At 43.0% G+C, this 21,142-nt stretch overlaps 1 protein-coding gene across 1 annotated transcript; it reads right to left on the reverse strand.

Annotated features, from left to right (window-relative positions):
• Nucleotides 1-945: 945 nt before the first annotated feature.
• Nucleotides 946-21,118, reverse strand: SLC22A16 (solute carrier family 22 member 16). The gene is made up of 8 exons (XM_083608569.1): nucleotides 20,985-21,118; nucleotides 9,308-9,784; nucleotides 7,759-7,876; nucleotides 6,169-6,715; nucleotides 3,670-3,797; nucleotides 2,321-2,430; nucleotides 2,102-2,201; nucleotides 946-1,591 (listed from the first exon to the last, which is right to left on the reverse strand). Exons 1-8 carry the CDS (start codon nucleotides 21,032-21,034, stop codon nucleotides 1,379-1,381), a joined length of 1,743 nt encoding a protein of 580 aa, XP_083464695.1. The 5' UTR covers nucleotides 21,035-21,118; the 3' UTR covers nucleotides 946-1,378.
• Nucleotides 21,119-21,142: the final 24 nt, after the last annotated feature.

Here is a 21,142-nt window from a genome sequence, read left to right on the forward strand (position 1 = left end):
CTTTCCAGATTGGGACAATGGTTAACTCTTTCCCTTATGCCATTTTCACACTGACAATTGGCCACAGAACTGTTATTTGCCCCCAAAGAGCTATTTGCAGTCAATATTCTGTATACAACATCCTTCTGTAGTTTTGTTCGCAGATTTTTCTGGCCTTCAGGCATACCAAGACATTTTATTCTTACAGCACACTTAAGATGATGAGACTTATACGAGCTGAATGAAAATGTATCTTGGATTATCCTCAGGTTTGTACCGTAGATTCCGGCTTATTAGGCGACTGGGCGTATTTGACGACCCCCCAAACTGGCAGCTGCCAATTTGGGGGTTCGTCTTATAAGCCCAGTCGCCTAATACGCTGGGCAGCTCTGCGCCAGGAGGAAGCTGCCTAGCGAAGCCAGCTTAATATCGCTGGGCAGCTTCCTCCCAGCGCGGAGCGGAGCCCGCCGCCTGCTGCTGCTGATGCGGCAGCTGCGGCAGCAGCAGTGGGCGGGCTCCATACCTGACATATAAGACGATCCACAACTTTTTAACCTCTTTTCTGGGGTTAAAAAGTCGTCTTATACGCCGGAATCTACGGTAAAAGTCACAGGGCATGTGCACACATTAGTTTCATGCCAATTCTCTCCCCCCTTGAAGAGCCCTGTTAAAGATTGAAAGAGTTAAAGATTGCAACTGAATTAAAGGGAAGGAATGAAAAGGAATGAAATAAAAATGGCCCTCCAATTTTTAAGACAACCTGATTTTATCTGTGTTGCAGAGACATTGCTACAGACAGCTACCAATATTTTGTTCCGGTCACACATAATTCCTTTAACATTCAATGAGCATGCATACTGTCTATGCAACTTACAAATGTTGACTGTCTCCATTAGAAGCCATGGGCTGGCTTCTCCTTTTAAAGGGATGGCATTGCTAAGAAATGAGACAAAAGCTTAGAAAACCTAGATTGGCATGTTCCATTTATTAAGAAATGACTACAATTATTTGAGAGTTTTCCTCCTATGTAAACATTGTCTAAATGTCCGAGAACGTAACAATACCAATTCATGATTTGTTGTGCTTGCACTTGGCAATTCAAACGTTATTGGCAGGGGATTTTGAAGTGACAATGAATGCAGCAGGAAATCTGAGAAAGAAACTAGAGGTGGCCTTTTAAAATCAGTATCAGAAAAACATTTCTTTGAATTAGCATTACTCACTTCATATGTTAACAAGGTGCTTCAGAACAGCTTCAAAATATGTTCTTCAAGCTCTAATTCTTGTCTCCATGATGAGAGGGCAAGAGGGTGTACAGATTACAAGGAACATGTACTAACCAGTGGATATTGCAAACGAAGGAGCACAATACAGCACATAATAGCTTTTAAAAAAAATCTTATCCATCGGTGCCGTGTGCCTCTTGGTTCAGCATCTCAATCTTATCCCGTGCTGCACCATCCTGAGATGCTGGGAGAGACTTTTCTGAGCCACTGTCTTTTTTCATATGCTCATTGAGTTCTGCCCATGTATTTGTCAATGGCTTCCCAAGTGTTTCTGGTAGCATCAGGGTTAGCACTCCACTCAGGAAGGCCATGACTCCTACAATCAGCTAAAAGAAAACAGGTCATGTAAGGGAGAGAAGCTAACTGCATGAAAAGCAAAACAAGAGGTTTTATTTACTATTGTTAACAATGACACAGATGAAGTTGCAGAGCAACCCAACCCCCCAAGTTGCACTTGAGAGGGTTGGATAGAGCCCCCCCTCCCAGCTCTGCTTGGCTCTGCCATCAATAGGGGAGCCCCACCACTGAGGAGTGTTGTAATTCAAACCATAGCTTAGCTCTGGATGAGGCAGCAGCAGGATGACAGGGAGGACTGAAATGGCCATGGTTTTAATTTTGAGTACCTACAGGCTTGTAACTTCAAGCTTAGCATTAGTTTGGCTTAGCATCATACGTGAACTGGTCCATTGTGGATATGCTCAAGTCATTTTCAAAGGGGCTGCAGTGCTGATATTTGTTTGTTCCAGGCCTCAACTACTGGCTGTTCTCACACCTGGCCATCTAGTACATTACTGGCATTGTCGAGTTTGATGAAGCTGTTAAAACAAAGCATTTACCTGTGGCATAAAGATCCAAACACTTGACAGGTAAACACAGAAAGGGGCTACCACGCTCCCTACCCGGCACATCATGCTCCCACTGCCCACTGCAAGGGTCCTGAACAGTAAACAAAAAGTCCAATTTCAACTGATACTGTTATAAGCAGAAGACATTTTCACAGAGCAAAGCTGCAGGATACAATTCCAATTCTTAAGGGGTAAAGAGTTTTGCCTTACCGTGCAACTGTTGGATATAGCTCTGCTGTATACAGGTAGATAAGGCCGAATGCAACACCTATTGCAAACTTTCCAGCCATATTTGCTGCAATAACTAGAACACTGTAATCCTGTTAAGAGGAAACATAGTTTTATAACAGCATAGGGAGCATGAATTCACTGAGGGTCACTGAGGGACTTATGTTCCAGAACTCAGTTCATAAAAGCCTTGCTATTTTGTAAACATTCAGGAACCCCTACTGCACTGTTCAGAGCAGATAATGGTTCGGTTTCCTTTACCAAGTAATTAATTCCATCTATGCACTTGATCATGACTGGACAGTATTTTTTGACTACTATTGTGGGCCCAAAGGCTGCAGTTTCCTTTCTTAATTTCCATCTAAGCATGTAAACACTCACATTTTGGAAAAGGTTGCTGTATCAGCAAGTTACCAGTTTTACAGATGGAATATTGCCGGTATTTCTGGAATTTATGGCCCATTTCTTTAAGCCATGGCATCAGCTATGATCTACAATTAGTTTCAGTAACAACCCTCTGTGTCAACCTAAGGTCCCATAATTGCTGCAACGTTGACAAGAGCTGCTATTGCCAAATGTGGCCTTATGTAGCCCAAAACTTGCCAAGAGGAGATGGAACGGGGGTGGAACTGGGGCCATATTCTTCCGTAGCATTCTGATGCAGTAATTCAAGCTGGCAGCAATTCAAAAACCTTGGGTGGAATTCAACGTCACACTGTTACAGATGTTCCATCTGTTCACATGTATCTGCTTGCCAGATAGGATGATATCCCATTTTCTTATCCTCTGCTATCCTGGGAGTTTTCTCAAACCCCAGGAGCCAATTTTGGGGAGTGCACAGGGGGAGGAGAGTGGGGGAACCCCCTGCACTGGGCTTCTGCTGGTGGGGTTCATTAGGTGAACCCTGCCCTTAGACTCCATCTGTACTATACATTTAAAGAAGAACCATGAGACTTTCAACAATCATGGGAACCAAACTTTGTTAAGGATGTTAGAAGACCCCTGTTTTCCCTAACAAAGCTACAATCCCCGAGTTCCCTCGGAAGAGGAATGGACTATTAAACCACTCTAAGAACTGTAGCTCTATGAGTGGAACAGGCGTCTTCCAACAATCCTCAGCATCTTTAAAAACCACCATTCCCAGGATTCTTCAAGGAAAGCCAGGACTATTTAATAGTGATACTGCTTTAACTATATAATGCAGATATGGCTGAAACTGACAAGAAACAACACATGCCCTGAATAGATCCTCTTGCCTTGCTCAGGATGCTACATTAGTACAAGACCCACAGCATGTTTATATACACCTGATGCAGGTGTGAGTGACTCACCTGAGGTATCACCATGACTAGAGCGCAGATCACTGCACTCGAGATGAGGAATGGGATCAAGGTGTTCCTTCGTCCCAGTTTGTCCATTCCTATGCAAGCCAGGACATAGGCAGGAAGCTCCACAGCACCTAGCATCAGATAATTCACATTTTAAAAATGTGTTAGATACATAAAGACATGGCTAGACTGCTGCTTCTCATGATTTTTATTTTCTCTCCAGTGTGGCCTTAGCCTGCCCCTCCCCTTATGCCTCAGCCCTCCCAATTTGCAATATGGCGATGGCAACAGGGCGGCCTAGAATACTGCAAGGTACTGAATATGAAATACACTTGCCACTTGGGGAAAATGATCTGCAGAAACAAAGGCTGTTACAAAACAACTTTCCCCAGGTGTCAAAAGGATACCTAAAATGGCTCCTGCAGTACTATGTCAAAAAGCCGAAATAAAAAAAGAGTTCTTTGCTCTGTGGCACTTTAAAGACTTACTGTGACACAGGCATGCATAGGGTGAAAAGGCCCTTAGGTCTGCCAGTTAACTGGAGCTCATATGACTAACATCCTGACACTAAATATATTGAAATAATGGGCACAATCCCATCAAACTGAAATACTGTGAAATGTCACTGATAAAAATGGAAGAGATTTAAGTGTATGTTTTAAGTCTCCCGCTGAAATCAGCAGCACGGCTCCAATTTGGCTAAACCATTCCTTAAGTGGTCAGAAGCTGATAAATGTCTTCATGATTACAGAAAAATTCACTTTTGTAACAGTATCGATCCACTGGCAACACACTGCTGCTTAACAAAATGGAATACTAGCACCTTATCTTAAGCACATCCTCAAAAATGTCAACTGATGATGCTAGTTTGCGAGAAAGAACAGCCCAGCCCCATCCACGGCTTCTGATGCTGTGGCACAGAGGCATTTGTCCTGCATACAGCTACAGCAGCCTTTCTAGGCAAGGCAGGTGAGGGAGGGCTGGCCACCTCTGTTCCCACAACCCTTCTGGGTTCCAAGTGCTACTTTCTGTCTGCCTGCATAAACGTCTGCAAGAGCATTAAATGGCCAGAGGACTATTAGGATACTCTCCTAGTAGCTATAGCAGTAGCAGGTGGCATGGTGGGGCAGAGACGCTGACTTGACCTCTTGGCAGGTGAGTCCCTGCTGCTTAAGAAAGGTGAGGTGGTAGGGAGGGCAGCACGGTCAACGCAAAGGCAGAGCCGACTTGGCGCTCCTGCTGCTGCGTTTGCACTGTGCTGCCCTCCCTGCCACGTCAGCTCTTTCCCATCCAGTAAGCAGCTGCAATTCACCTGCCAAGAGATCGGGTAAGCATCTCCACCCCACCAAGTCATCTGCTGCTAGGCTGAAGGCAGACCTGTACCCTGCCAGGCCTGAAGGAAACCCTTGCATGGTACTTCTGCATTGCATAGCAGCTCTTCCACAGTTTTGGTGCTGTTGTAACAATGGCTCCTGGTCAGATGTTGGGGCCAACTCCCGCTGCCAAAATAAGGAGACAAAAATGTTCTCTGGATTCAGCACTGGGAACCCTGCACTTGGTTCTAGGCTATGTTATTGCTGCACAGCACAGAAGCATCTGACTCCAAGCATCTGATCATGCAATTTCCAGCAGGTAATCTTATATGTGTAGTGAGGCATCAGTACAGTGCACTGCATGCACAACTCAACATGTGGCACAGAGTACATGTGCATACGCTTGATTTCAGCATTCTTTCCCCTCTTTGTGGATGTGCAAGGATTTGAGGACATGCATACAGAAGTATGCACCTGCATCCTCATAGCACACCAGGTAATGTGTACAGTGGGAGAAGCATGCATACTTGATTCTCATTTTTTGGCCAGCATTTCTAAACCACATTTGTGTAAACCAGGAGTGGCTAAACTGTAGCCCTTCAGATATTACTGAACTGCAGTTCACACGATCCCTGGCCATAGGCCATGCTGGCTGGGGCTACAGGTTAGCCACCACTGCTGTGAACTAACCTTAAGTGAAAGCCAAATAATTCATGCGAATAGTAGCCACTTGAAACCAACCCCATAGTAAGAAATTCTGTAGGCCTAAAGGGACAGAGAAGCTTTGCAGAACAGCCAGAACATTCATACAGGCAGACTATAGCCTAACATGTTTTAAGTTTGACAGTATTATATCTTAGTGAACAACAATGCTCCTTGCACATGTTTCTTTGCATCTCTAAAAGTAAAAAGTCTAGAGACTTGATGAAAGCTGAACATTTAGCTGGAATATCCCTGAGAGGGCCAGGTCCCCATTCCCATAACCACAGCCCTGCTTGAAACATGACAGTATTACCCTGCAAATCATCTGCCTGTGAAATGGCCCTCACATTATAATTTGCATGTGTGTATGAACAGGGCCTGAGTTTGGAAGTTCACTGGTGGTGGCGACAATCACTAGACATTTATTTTTAAAAAGTTGGTTGCATTTCTGTTGCAAGTACAGTAAGTTACATCAAACAATATTTACCTATGAGAAATAGATTTAAATATTCATTGCCTCCAAGGTTCACGGAACTGAGGGAGAACACATAATATCCTAAACTCCCAGTGAACCAAATCAGCCAGACTGTAATGGTCCTTCTTGCAATGTGCCAGTTATGAAACAGATCTAAGATGTTGTGCTTCTTCACGGGAGAAATGTCATTATCACCCGTTCTGCTACTGACTAGATCATCTTGGACGGGACACAGTTCAGATATTTTACAAGGAGTGCTTACTTTATTCCATCTTGCCATTACATTAATTACTTTTTGTGCTTCTTCGTATCTTCCCTCTGTGAGCAGCCAGAAGGGTGTCTCTGGGAGCATCCAGCAGCACAAGACAAAGGGGAGAGTTGTTACGGAAAGGCATATCTGGTAGACCCACCAGGTGGGGGCCAAGTAGCCTACCAGAGCCACAACCATAATCCCCAGTGCAAAAAACGCATGGACGTGCATGGATGCCCACGTGCGAGCCTTTATGCCAATATATTCAGTCACATACACAAACACTACAACCAGATAGCCACTTGAAACCTGGGAGGTGGGGGAAAAACAGAGAAAGAAAATGGCTTCAGTCTAGTCTCCCTCTACGACAAGAATTAAAAATAGATGGTCATGCTGCAGAGGCTCAGAATTTCAAGAAGTCTGCGATCTGCAATAAAGAGGAAAGCGGTGATCCAAGAACAAACGAAGCAATGGTACTGGATATAAATGTAGGCTATAATCCAGCCAAAAAGGGAGCCAATATGAATTGGATCAGGGTGATCTGGGTTCAGATTTCCCCTCAGCAATGGAAAACTCACTATGGGCTCATCCACACTTCTGTTTGTCCCATGATTACTAGGCCTGAGTCAGAGAGATTTTTCTTTTGTCCCACCACATTCCCTGGGAAAACCCATGCTTTGCTGCTGAATCGGAACAAATGTCAGGTTTTCTGCGGATTGATGTTTGTTCCAATTCAGCTGTATTGGAAAGTGGCAGGACAAAAGAAAAGCCTCTCAAACCCAGGCCTAGAAATCAAGGGGCAAACAGAAGTAATCATGGAACAAATGGATGTGTGGATGAGGCCTAAGCAGTCTTGGGACAATCACTCTCTTTCTCAGCCTAGCTTACCTCAACAAAGCTATGCAGGGGGAAAAGTAAGATTACCCAAGTTCACTTCCCTGCTTCTTTGAAAGAAATATGCTATATGGCTATATATAAATAAGAAAACATTCAGTATTTAAGATCTGTTGATCAAATGAGAGAGGTACATGTTTAATGCTTTCACCTTAAATGAATGATACTTCAAAGTGTTTCGCTTTGGCTGGATTGGGCCTACATATATTAAAGGGCAGTCAATATAAAACAAGGTTAGGCAATATGCTCAGAGGCAGCCAGGCAAACTCCTGGAGAAACTTTAGAAGCTCATAGAAGCATTTTTGTGTCACTGAAATCGTACTGAGATCAATCCGAGTGCTCTGGCTTAACTGGTTTAGAGACTGCAGCTAGAGTATGCTTTTGGAGGTTTAATAATGAAGAGCCTTCGAAACAGTCAAGGAAATTATTTTGTTGGAAAAATCAACTTGGGTTCTTACCATTGCAAGCAGGAAACGGACAATCACAAAGCTTGTGTAGTCAAATGTGAACGCCACTGCAATGCCAAATATAAATTGCCCAGTGCTGGTGAACCACATGACGGGCCGTCTCCCCATCCTGTGGAACGCAGTAAGAAAACAAGCATAAAAATAAATATTGTGGAAACTGCATCAGAAAAGCATTTCTAACTCTGGGGCTTGCATTACCAGAACAAGAGAGAAAGAGGGAAGCCCCACAAATGCTGTACCTAGCAGTTTATGGCTTACTGCAGATTTTACACTTGTTATTTACTAGATTTTTATACTTGATATTTCTGTAATAGATTTTTATTAATCTCTTTTTAAAAACAAAATTATTTTCATTTCATCAACTCAAAATGAGCTTCAAAGCTCATTTTCAGAGTTTGCATTTTAGCTAATGGCTTTTTCAAGGGCAGCTGCTATTACTTTATCTTTGGATGGAGTAATTGTATAGAGAATGAAGGCAACATCCTGTCGTAAGCAAACTTCCAGGGGCCAGAGGCAAAAGTAGGTGGAGCAACAGATGTGACTCTTGCCTTTGCACAGTAGGCTACATTCCTTCCTTGCAAAACAAAAAATCTACAGACACACACCTACAGCCAGCCAAAGCTACACACTTCTATGTCCTATTGAGTTCAAGCAGGAGAGAATGCTTAATTTAACTCCCACTTAAGTTTAAGAATTTTTTTAAAATGCTTGACTTTGGCTAAAAGTTTAAGTGTTCTGAGGTCACAGGCAGACTACATACTTTTAACTATGGAAAGGCAGCGTACAAAGGAAATGATGATGATGATGATGATACAAGCCTCATTGCTTGCTGCCCATTCTCAACATTCTGTAGGACCATCTGAAGTCCACCTACAGTGATGCTAAGGGGCTGGAGTATGTCTGCATTATATTGTGTGTTGCTTTTCCTCAAAAAGGATACTGAGGTGTGTGGTGGAGTTAGTGTAATTTCTCCAGCCTACGTGGCAGCTGCATTCCACCTACATCTTAGGTTCCCTTAGGCTACAATTCTGAGCACGCATGAATAGGATTACCTTTCCATTTTTTATGCTCAAAATACATTCCCATGGATAACATATAAGCAGGGCCTGCCTCCCAAGTTAATAAAAGAGATCCAAAAATGCACTGGAGCTATGTGCCTCTGGCTGAGTAACTTCTTTTCTTTTCTTTTGACTAGGGCATCAGAGAGGGTGGAAAGAGAACAGGACACCAACATTGCATGAGCTTGCAAGTCAACTACATTTCCTCTTGAAAATACTCAGTTAACATGCCTTGTTCAAGCTCAGCCTCCGACTGTTAACTTGATTGAATAGGAATTTTATTCCACATCTCTCAGCTCTGTGTTTTCTACTGCGAGCAGAAACTTGCTTGAGAAATCTAGAATGATATATTTTGATGGCATCCTTCTGCGCTCTCCTGTTGCGTCTAACAAACCAGACCATGTCAGGAGGGCTTTTTTTTTTTTTTTTTGGTGGATGGGGATTTGAACCCAAGTCACCAAAGTGGTTCAGTACTACTGTACCTGTCAGCAATATCTCCAAAGATCACTGCTCCAAAAAGGACTCCCAACATGAATGTGGGCTGTGTGAGTTTTGCAAGCCATTCCCGCTGACAGACCAAATCCCACTCTGTCACGATGGTGCTCTGCCATTTGGTCTGGTCATAGATGAATCCATCAGTGCATGGAACATCCGTCTTGTTACCACTGTATTCGTAAGTAAAATTTGAAGTGTCCTCTCGTTTGGACCTGCTGCACTGATTAAGTTCCCAAACATCTCCATTTTCCAGCTGGACCAAGATGTAGTGTTGTGCTGATGTCCAGAGTGCCCAGGCATCCTCTATTCTTGAACTAGATGAATTATAAATCAGAACACTACTCACGTTTCCAGGGACACTGCATATGAACTTTGGTGTAACAGCCAAGAAGACAGAAGCTAAGTAGTGGATGCCACAAGAAATAGATTGAAAAACAGATGCAAAATAAACCCATGCCTGATATCTGAAAAGGAAAACAAATAATTAATTACCATTATATTTACCATTTGAAATTATATCCTGATGTTATAAAAAGTGTCACATTTTTAAACTCAAAGAAATGGTTTTTAAAACTCAACTTTATCCCAGTGAATTGATAGAAGAAAGCACAGTTCTATTAAGATAAACAATATGCACATGGATCTAGTATGCCTTGTGTAAGGAACATAGACACAGGATCAGGGTCCAAAGTGTTTTGCAATCTGCAGTTGAAGGATTAAAATCTACACATTTTAGTGAGACAACTGGCAAAAATGACACCGATTTTAGCCAATCCAGTTTATAGACCATAAATCAATCTTGTCCTTTTTGCATATTTGGATTTCAAAATGGCTTCCTGCTGTTTCTATATTAACAACAGGTCAGGGGTGGAGATGGATGAAAATCAACCTGGGGTGTCAACATGGAAAAAACCTTAATCCCGGAAATTGCACAATCTGAGGCGGGGAAGGAACATCTCTCCAAGAAGTTCCCCTTTCTTGAGAATAGTCTCCACAGATGGAATAAAGGATTCAGCACACACTTACTGTGATAAGAAGTAGAATCTACACACATATAACACCCATTTTGAAAATGCTTTTTTTTAAGCTTTTTTTTAAAAAAAATACATTGGATTTTCCATAAGGCTCACCATCACCATCTAGTGTCACATTGTATATTGCACTTAAAACACACTTAAAATGTTTTATTTGCAGCTGTATAGCTGAGTCCAGAGTTACAGCCCAGTTTCAAGGAACAGCACCTCACCTTTGCTTTAACAGACTATATTACCTTTTTCTGAGCACTTCCAGTGTTAGCTCTTTAGTTACTATTGTTTGTTGACTGACTGTGACTTGTCTAATTATTGTTATGACTACTTTTTCTGTTACCTATAGATTTCTTTCACTAGACAAAAACAGTAAGCTTACTGAAATGCATCTTAGGCAACCTTGGATGAGTATATACTTTTATTAAAAAAGGCATTTATTTTGTTGAGAGACATCTATCCCCACTTTGATTATTTTTCCTAACCGTTGGTCTTGATTTTTTTCTTATATTTTCTGCTCTGTAGAACCATATTCATCTTTTTTTTGGGGGGGGGGTATGTGTAAAATTCTTTATGCAAGTTTTATTCCACTGATTTTCCATATCATGCATACAGCTCTCATCAAAACAAATAAATACAATTTGCTTTCATCAAGAGTCCTTATATCAGTATGGTATCTCAACATTTACAACTTACTAGCCTGAATAACTAGGTAATTTTCCTATTCCCCAAACCCAGCAAGTCTTGTACACAACACCCTCAACATACCAGGCCTACTGTGAGTGGAAAGGATGAAGAGCTTCTGTTCACAAACCCAAATTACTGCCAACATCGGGCAAAAGCCACACAAAGGGACTCCAAAACTGGCTTCACATCCACTTACTGCAACACTTCCCAAAGGGAAGTCAAGAGAAACTCGACTTATGGAAACCAGAAGCACACAGGACCCGAGCTGAAGCAGGGCTCTGAATGAAATGTACTGAAGAAAATGTATGTGAAGGAGCACTGAGAGAAATCTTCATTTATCACTGCCACCCAGTGTCACAGCTGAAACAAAGATGCAAAGAAGCAATGGCTGGAGGAGTGGTAGGAACTGGAAAGACCCTTCTGGCCTATCTTCAAATCCAGAAGTTAGCCACAGTGCCTATGGGGCCTCCCAGAAGCAACCTCATCCCACATTATTCTGGAGGCCTCAAACTCTCAGAGAGGCTTTATGAGGTGGAGGTGGGAAACAGGAAACTTTCCTTCCATGACCTTCCTCAAGTTAGCTAATCTTAGGCTCTAAGCCTGTGGCTGGATCTCCCAAAATAAATGAACAACAGGTTATTGAACATATTTCAGAAATAACAGCAAAACAACCCCAATAAAAATGCCTATCAATCAATAAAACCGTTACAGACTAAAGTATATGGGGCAAGAAAAGGAGAAGCGCTAAAATCCCATAGCAAGATGTTGCATTTCCCCTTCTAATCTGGAAACCTCAGAGCATCCCACAGGATTTATGGCACCAAAATTATTTTGGTACTTTTCCTGTCCTTCCAAATACCTTCACTAGGAAACTGCTTATTCACAGACAAAAAAGCAACTGTAGGGCAGCAGGCATCTGAGGGGTGTGTTCAGAGGGAGGAGAGTCCCAGTAATAATGCCACCAGTGATACCTACTGTGTTCAACAACTTTAAGAAGAAGGCACTACTTTCCACAAGCCAACAACCAAGTATAAATAGCTGGACATTTCTTCTTTTGGGTTACAGAACTGCCAGAAATGTATGGAAAGTTTGCAAGGCTACACAGCCCAAACTTTCCACAACACTTGCTGCTTTGTGCACCACTGGATGTCATGGAAGGACAATTCCAGTCCCCTCCCGAGGTGCTTTCAGAAATGTGTAAAGAAGTGTGTCAACAACAAACCTATTTGAGATGACTGTGTAGAGCAATCATTTGTGGAATGGATCTGTGGTGCTCTAGTATTTACCATCCCGTTAGGACAGGAGTGGGCAAACTTTGGCTCAGGAACTGAATGCAACCCTCCCGGTCTCCCTGTTTGGCCATCAGAACTCTGTCTAGGCTACACCCCATCTCCCGTCCTGCCCCACACCCTCCTTGAGTGTTTTTGCCTGGCTGGAATGTGTCCTTGAGCCCTGATCACGCCTTTGGCTTCCCTGGGTGGAGGATAGAGAGGGGTGTGTGAGTGCATGTAGAAACTAGCCTACTGAAACAAAGGTGAAATGTGCATTCATCACTCTGACCCCTTTGCCTCTGACCCCAATCACTTCCACCATGTAGCCCCCAGAAGGTTGCCCAGAAAGAAAAGCTTAAAAAAAAATGGTTCCCCAGCACTGAGCTGGCTCCTATACCACATGAATAAATCAATCCTCAAAATACATGAAGCCAGGAAAGTCATAGAATAGTGTGGACTTTGTGCAAAGCAAAAAAACAAAAGTAGAAGTCAACAAACTCCATTATGTTGCTTCTCATTTATAAGTACATTTTCTGAGGCCAAACACAGCAAGTAAGAGCTTAAAATGTCACTAAAAGGCACACATTTCACTGGGAATTAAGTGCCTTACGTAATCTCTTCAAAGTACATAATGAATGCTGTGCCCATTGAGCATGCTCAAGCCTCACTGGGCTGTTTTGGGTACACTCCACTCCATTCTGGTGTTTTACAGTGGGGTTGGACACATTTGTACTCAATTCCAGCTACAGTGGTACCTTGGGTTAAGTACTTAATTCGTTCCCGAGGTCCATACGTAACCTGAAACTGTTCTTAACCTGAAGCACCACTTTAGCTAATGGGGCCTCCTGCTGCCACTGCGCCGCCAGAGCACAATTTCTGTTCTCATCCTGAAGCAAAGTTCTTAACCTGAAGCACTATTTCTGGGTTAGTGGAGTATGTAACCTGAAGCGTATGTAACCCGAGGTAACACTGTACATGAAAAATACTGCATTTCTGCACCGATTCCTATGGGCAGCTCTCACTTCCATCCTTGAGTATATTTAAAAACAGCTTATCCAAATACAAAATTTTTCTTTTTCCTTTTTGTAGCTACCGTTTTAAAATATCAAAATCTCCCTTCCTCCATCCTCCTTTACCAGTCACTTCATTCCACTCCCATCCCATTTTCAGATATCCCCCTCTCTTGTGTCAGTCAGCATTCTGTGGCCAAGCGTTTTGGGTTATTTTGTGGGACTTAGAGGTAGCTTAGAGGTATTTTTTTACCTCTGCAAACCTTGGGGTTATCCTGGGTCTGTCAATATCACCCCCTTGTGTATGGATGGTCCCTTTTTGGGTACGTATGTGTGAGCACACGAGTGTCTGTGTAGGCAAACACTGAAACTAAGCTTAGTAAAAGCATGTCAGATATCCTATAAATATGTCATAACAGACCAGACAGTCAAGGCCTAATTGTCCCTTTTTGTTACCTGTATTTTTCATTTTTGGTATAGACCCATAAGGATTCCCTGGGTCGCAAATAAAACCTTAGGCAGTCACTTGAACAGAGGCCACCTGCTATAATTACAATGAATCTGTCAGCACTGAACATGCCTCTTGACCTCACAAATACATTATGAACCCCACAGAAGGGGGAAAAATGTTTGGGTTAAGCGGACGGAGGTTCAGATTTAGAGCAAAGCCATTGCAGGTTGACATATAGGGTGAAGGAAGCAACCCCACTCCTTCTCCCCCTCCAGCTTCCTGCATTACCAGTGCTGCTCTTCCTTTAAAAAAAAAAAAGCACATGGGGGCACCTTACATACATAGATTAGTTCCTCGTATGTTCAGTTAGCCCTTCGTATCCCACTTTTAAATGTCCTGGTGAGACTTTTCCCAAACAAGAACAATCTGCTTCTGTCCATTAAAACCTAGTTTTGCCTTTCCCTTCCTTAAATCCTTAAAACACATACACAACCATTTAATAACAAACAGGTACAGAGGAGCAAATTACATTTTTGTATCTCATTACTGGATATGCTTTATTTTCGTTAATTTCTAATCTTCAAATGCTCTTCAGCATAGTACTTCCATCCATCAATTATGATGCATGTTTGATGGGATTTAGTTCATTGGTTTGTCTATTTATGCAAGTTATGAAGCAATACCAGTGTTCAATAAAATAAGATGATATCCAACATTGGGCATATTCGAAACGGACCCACTGAGACCAATGGAGTTGCAGAACCTAAGTCAATTAATTTCAGAGGCTCTGCTCTATGACTTTGTTGGATATCACCCTAAGTCTCTGCTAACTACACACTATAATTGAGACATCTACAATACCATATAATTGTCTGAATGTTGTCTATATTAGGCCTATTTCTGTATTTGCACTTGAGTTCTTCTTTTCTCCACAGGTTGTAGGGCTTCTCAAATACCAGTGAAATCTAGAACACACTGAACCCTAGAGCAACTTAAGACAGTTAACAGGATACGTTAATATACCGTGAACAATATCTCTACATGCGTTCAGGTTTTCTTGCTTTTAACAGACTGCTCCTCAGGGTTTGCTGGAACTGATCAAAATTCTGCACATAACGTCTGGATTATTTACCAGTCAGTCACAGAACAGAATTTGCCCAAGGCATTGTGGTGCTTTTGTATTATGATACAGGTGCACTTTGCAGCATTACTGAGACAAGACTTCACTTGCGCATCGAACAAAATATTTTAATAATTTAAGCAGTTGCCCACCCATGGAATTATAAACAACTGTGTGAGTCTCAAGGCTGTCTTCTTTGGCTTATAAGCAAGGCGTGCCCTCCTGCAACTAAAAGAAAAACGTGCAGAGATTTAATTTATACGCCTTTTTCTAAGAAAGGTACAAGAAACCACCAAGATAGTTACTTGGAACTAGAGGTGAAATTAATCACATCTTTGAATTCCCTGCTTGGTGTTCTCCTCTTTTTAAACCTAACTGCAGCAGTAGGGCTGAGGGCATGGTGTTGAAGGAAATTTGTGCTTTCACCCATCTTTACTTTCATACCATTTTCCATTTTCACCCCTTTGCTGCTTTTTACCCATGATATTTCTATTGCAAACAGAAAGGAGGATGTCCACAGGGGAAAGAATTTCTAGAAACCTACAGTCCAGCAAATAAAAGTCAACAGCAGGTATGGGAAACCTGTGATGCTCCAGATATTACTGGATTGTAGCTCCATATGGGGTGTATGGGTCACCAGAGGAGGGGAAGCACCTTTGGTGGGAGCACATCATGCTTCTTCTGGGATAGTTTGTCCATCTTTGGTTCCCACCCTATGCTCAGCTCCCCAATATTTTATTCCAGTTGGCACTCCTGCTTTGGTGCTGCTTATGCAGCGGTTTGACTCCACCCCCCAAGGTGCACTCCATTGTCTCTTGAAACAGATGGATGCCAACAATAGCTCCAATCTTCCCTGGCCATTGGCTTATGGAAGTTGTAGACCAACATCATATGGCGGCCCACAGGTTGCCCATTAGTTCATAGTCAAGCAAATGAATAACATGTAACCCACACTGGTAATGTGCATCAAATCACCAGTTCCCTCCAGGCTTTATGTAGTTACTACCAACATAATGTTGCAGTGTGCTCTTGACCTTTTAGCCATCAAGAAGTTGCCAGTATTGGTGCAAGGCAATAGTGGCCATGAGCACACTGCTGTATTGTCGTTTCAGGTGTTGGGCTAGGATGGAGGCACCCAAAGTAGTCCATTGGGGCACAGAAAAGGGGGGGAGTGGCAGCAGAAGTATCAGTGGAGAGGAAGAACAACAGAGCGGACAAACAGCAGGTTTTGGACAAGCAGTCCCCATGTGTTTTTCCAGGCTATACAAACATTTCTCTCTTATAATGGCTCTAGTGTTCAGCATTAGCCCTTGAATGCCCTGTCAAGAATTCATTTCAATAACTGTCTTGTTATTCATCAGTGGACTCCAATCTAGAGATAAGCTCCAATTAAATGCCAATTACACATGCATAATTGGCCAATTACTGTATTTGCCCAGTTATTTGTAGAGAGAGAAAAGCTCACACTGATATATATTAAGCCTTCCTCTTTATTATTACCGTATAATTTACTATACTCGATTTTCCATGTATACTATACAAAGCACAACTTCCACCACTGCAGAAAAAAATAGATGATGACTTAAATGGAATATATTGACCAATTCCCAGCCCGTTTTCAAGGAAAAGCAGGTTGAAAGCAGAAAGTTGTGTAAATAATACCCTTTTAATCTCCTACCTACCCTAACGATCCTAAAAAGGAAATAACATATTGTTAACGTATTGTTAACTTTTAAAAAAGTTATATTAATAGCAAAACATTCATTGGTTCATCATTTGCTGGTGAGGATAAGCAACATAGAAAGTGGCTTGGTGAAGCAAGGGTTCCCTTCTGCTCCTGGAGCAGCTGGTTATATGAAATTCAGAACCTTATATAAAACTCTGCTATCGGAGTAACACTCGTGAAGATTTATGCTCTTTGGTAAACAAGAATGGGGTGGGGAGAATTGCAGGTTTTAGCGTCATAATTTTAACAGGTAAATCTTAGAAGCAACAAGCTTAACATTCCAAGAGGGGTACAAAGTGCCTAGCTTATGAAGGGTCAAAGATACTTACTAACCTGAAAAAGCAAATGACTGAAGATGCATAAAAAACATACTCAAAGCAGCTATAAAGCAGTCACAGTTTCTATACGCAGTAGTTCTTAAGAATGCTGCTTCAGGACCTGATCAAGCCCTCAAACTCTAACTCTAACTGTACTCAGCTTGAACCACCCTTGCAGTTATGCGTTAACATGTCATTCTGTGATAAAACTGTGGACTCAGCTACATTAGTCAAAAAACAGAGTTTTAATTGTGTTGTAAACATGCAACACCAGATGGAGCTGTAGAGCACAAAACTTTTCTATGTGATTTACATAGGTTTTTTTTTTTTAACTTTAGTTACAACTTATGTTGTAATTTATGACTTATTTATAGCTTTTTTCCTGTGTGTAGATCCACCCAGTGATTCTGGTTTTGGATATGTGTGCGTTATATATGCACATACACAATGCAAACTGAAGGTGAGTGTAGGAGGGCCTACATGCGTATGGTTCAATGTCTGCATTTCCTGGACTTTCTTGCTTTCATGAGAAAGTAGTCTGTTTCAAATTATTGGAAGAGGAGCCATAGCTTGTTGGTATAGCACATCCTTTGCATATAGAACACCCTAAGATCAACCATTGGCATCTGCAGGTTAAAAGGTATCCGGAAGCAACACTGGTGTGAAATATTGTGGGCATAGGGCAGTATATGAATTCAATAAATAATAATAATGTTGGAAAGCCACTACTCATCAGACACCTCTGGGTTAGACAGGCCAATGGTCTGGCTCACTATAAGCCAGATCCATACATATTCGTAATAACAGCATCTATGTAGAAGCTTTATGCAGTTATCTGTGATTGGATGCAGGCTCCCAATGAGGAACTCAGAACCGTTTTGCTTCTCCCCTATCTTTTTTGCTGTTGTGCCGCACTGTGGTAAGCCAAGGTTTGGCTTAGCATGCAATCAGAACATGGGCTCATGGTTAAGCTCTCTCCAGACTAACCAAGAGCCAAGGTTTGGCTTAGCACAATGAGGTCACTGTATCATCCAGTGAAATATCAAATCTGACATGGACAACACTTGCTCTGGAAGCCTCCCAGAGTGGCTGGGGTAACCCAGTCAGATGGACAGCTTATAAATAATAAATTATTATTATAATTTATCATACCTGTGCTGAGGGCAGAAAGGTACCCCTACCCCTCTACGCACAACAAGGGAGAAGGTGCTTTTAAATCGCTTTGAGAAGTGAAATTCCAGATGCAGTGTTACAAGATCTTGTTTCCTTTGGATAATATTTATTTATTTATTTACTTGCTGGCTTAGTTTGAGATAAACCCTACTGGAAGTAAGAACAACAGGTAGTAGATATTCAGATAGAAACACTTGCACCCCCTCCCAATGCTGCACCTAGTTTACACTAACTCTCTGTCTCTTGCTGTGTACATATCACTGCTTAATCTGGATCCAGTGCACACCCACCACTGGTTTTTGAATCCATATGCACTTTGCCCACTATACAAAATGATCCCGTAGCTTCTTGTGAAATACTGCTATTTGATGCATTTTACCTCAAACCAGCTACAATCCAAAAGAAAAACTGTTCATTTGAGAGAGCCATTGTGCATGCACAGAAGACAGCTTCATGAATAGGAGCTGGGTGTGCATGCAGCTGTAGGGAAACCAAACAGATAAATGCACAGACATCCCAATCCCCTCTGCTGTTTATAATAGCAAGGGGGAAGCAATCTCATTTTGTTTTAAGCCACTAATGTGCCCATTAACTCCAAAATATGGGCTCTCTCACACACACCTCCCTGCTGAGCCCTATTCCCCAAAACTAGACCGCCCATTCAGGAAAAATCAACATTCTTTTTTAATAAAACCCTGGATTACTCATTCACAGTGACTAAGCTGGCCAGACTACAACACATGTGCTTAATAAATAAACTACCAAGAAAGCTGTACACCAGATTTCTCTCTCTAAAAGCAAAAACTCTGTAGAGAAAGAAAAAAACTTAATAGGAACTGAACCTACAGGTACAAAGAAACATAGAATCATAGAATTGAAGAGTTCAAAGGGAACCCATGGATCATCTAGTCCAATGCCTTGTAATGCAGGAATCTCATTTAAATATACATGACAGGTGGCTACCAAAACTCTGCTTAAAGACCTCCAAGGAATGAGAGTCCACCACCTCTCGTGGGAGACTGTTCCACTGTCAAACAGCTTTTACTGTCAGAAAGTTATTCCTGATGTTTAGTCAGAATCTCCTTTCTTGTAACTAGAAGCCATTAGTTTGGATCCCAGCCTCTGGAGCAGGAGAAAACAAGCTTGTTCCATACTCCATGTGACAACCCTTTAAATATTTGACAATGGCTATCATATCTCCTCTTTTCCAGGCTAAACATACTCAACACCCTCAACCATTCCTCATAACCTTTTGTCATATTGGTCGTCCTCCTCTGCACATGTTCTAGCTTGTCAATATCCTTAAATTGTAGCGCCCAGAACTGGACACAGTACTCCAGGTGTGGTCTGACCAAAGCAGAATAGAACAGGACTGTTAGGTCCCTTGATCAGAACACTATACTACATCTGTTGATGTAGCCTAGAATAGCATTAGGGGTTTTTGTTTGTTTGTTTTTTGCTGCTGCATCACACTGTTGACTCATGTTAAGCTTGTGGTCTACTAAGACACCAAGATCCTTTTCACGTGTACTACTGGCAAGCTGCCCTGCAGCACATATTCAGGAGAAGAAAAGGCTAAGGAGTAAAGCCTACACAAATTTGGAGTGGTGTCCCTAAGATGGTTGGATTGGGCCTTGTACTCCTCCTGCAGCCAAGCTGGCGCCAAATGGTTTGCTCTGCTTTCCTTTGGACCACATCAGCGAGGCAGAAAGTAAGGACTTGTCATCTGGGCAGCTCAGGACTTCTATACACACTGCCCAGGCTTGTATCCGAGTGAGTTTACTTTGGTGCTGCTAAAACAGCCAAAACAATGTGGGAGGTAGCAGTTACCAGTCTGTGCAGTCACTGTGGGCCCTGTGATTCTCCAGCGGTTTGACTTCACCCCCAGAGGCGCACTCCATTGTCTCTTCAGACAGACAGATGCAAACAGCTAGCAAGCCAGGTGCCCCCCATCTTATATTTGTGCAGCTGGTTCTTCCTGCCTAAGTGTAGAGATAATTTCCTAGAGGTGAGAGCATACTCAAAGAACCCCAAGACACAGGTTTGCCAAGCCCCTCCTTACACACACCCCTGCTATAAGCAGCTTCCAATGTGTTTTGCACACACAGGGCAGGAAGAAAACCTCCACAACCCCCTTCAAACAGAATATTCCATCCCCATGTGGGAATGGGAGCCAAGGCTCACTTGGACCCTACCCACAGAGCTCATGCCACATAAATGACAGGAAGAGTTTTTTTGGAGCATGTGCAAAATAACCACTACCAGACCTCTGGGATAAAGGGGGAAATTTCCATAATTTAGGGAACTTCCTCTTTTTAGTCGTTTGGCCGAAAGATCTCTCACATATATAGTACATATACTCCCTTAAGGGTTCCTACACCAGTATTTTAAAGCAGGGGCTTTTATTAGCCTCCAAGCCCCCAAACGCTGCATTAACGTGCTGTAGTGAATCGAGCTGGGAAGACACCGGGGTTCGAATCACCATTCATTTCTGAAGCTCACTGGGTGGCCTTGGGGACAGCCACCATCTCTCAGCCTAGCCTACTTCGCGAGCTTGTTGTGCGAGGATAAGCCGCGAGCAGAAGAGAAGCGCGCTCTCTGCTTCCCGCTTTTTGGAGGGAGGGCGAGAGTCAAAACTAGCAGCAAGCCTTCACTGGAAGTGGCCAACCTTCGCTCCCCCGCGGTGGACACGTGTCTCCCTCCCGTACCCCTGGCGGGCGCCCGAGTCAAAGAAGCTCTCCGCTTCTCCCGCGCCTCGCCACCCCCACCCTCGCCCCTGCCCAGGGAGCGGAGGGGCAGACCGGAGACCCACAGTGCCTCCAACTCTCCAACCCCACTCCTCCTCTGCCGCTGCTGCCTCCCCCTCGGAGCTCCAGCCTGTTACCTGCCGAAGTGTCCCAGGGAGTCAAAGAGGAGCTCGAAGTTGCGAGCCATGGCGCGGACGCTCGGCGGTGTGCGGGGCCGGCCAGAGTCCCATCTCAGCCTCTCCCCTCCCTGCCCCGCAGAGCCCGCCTGCTGGGAAGGGGCGGCTCCTTCGCCCGC

Source organism: Podarcis filfolensis (genome assembly GCF_964270895.1).
Source record: "Podarcis filfolensis genome assembly, chromosome: 3".
Classification (NCBI taxonomy): domain Eukaryota; kingdom Metazoa; phylum Chordata; class Lepidosauria; order Squamata; family Lacertidae; genus Podarcis; species Podarcis filfolensis.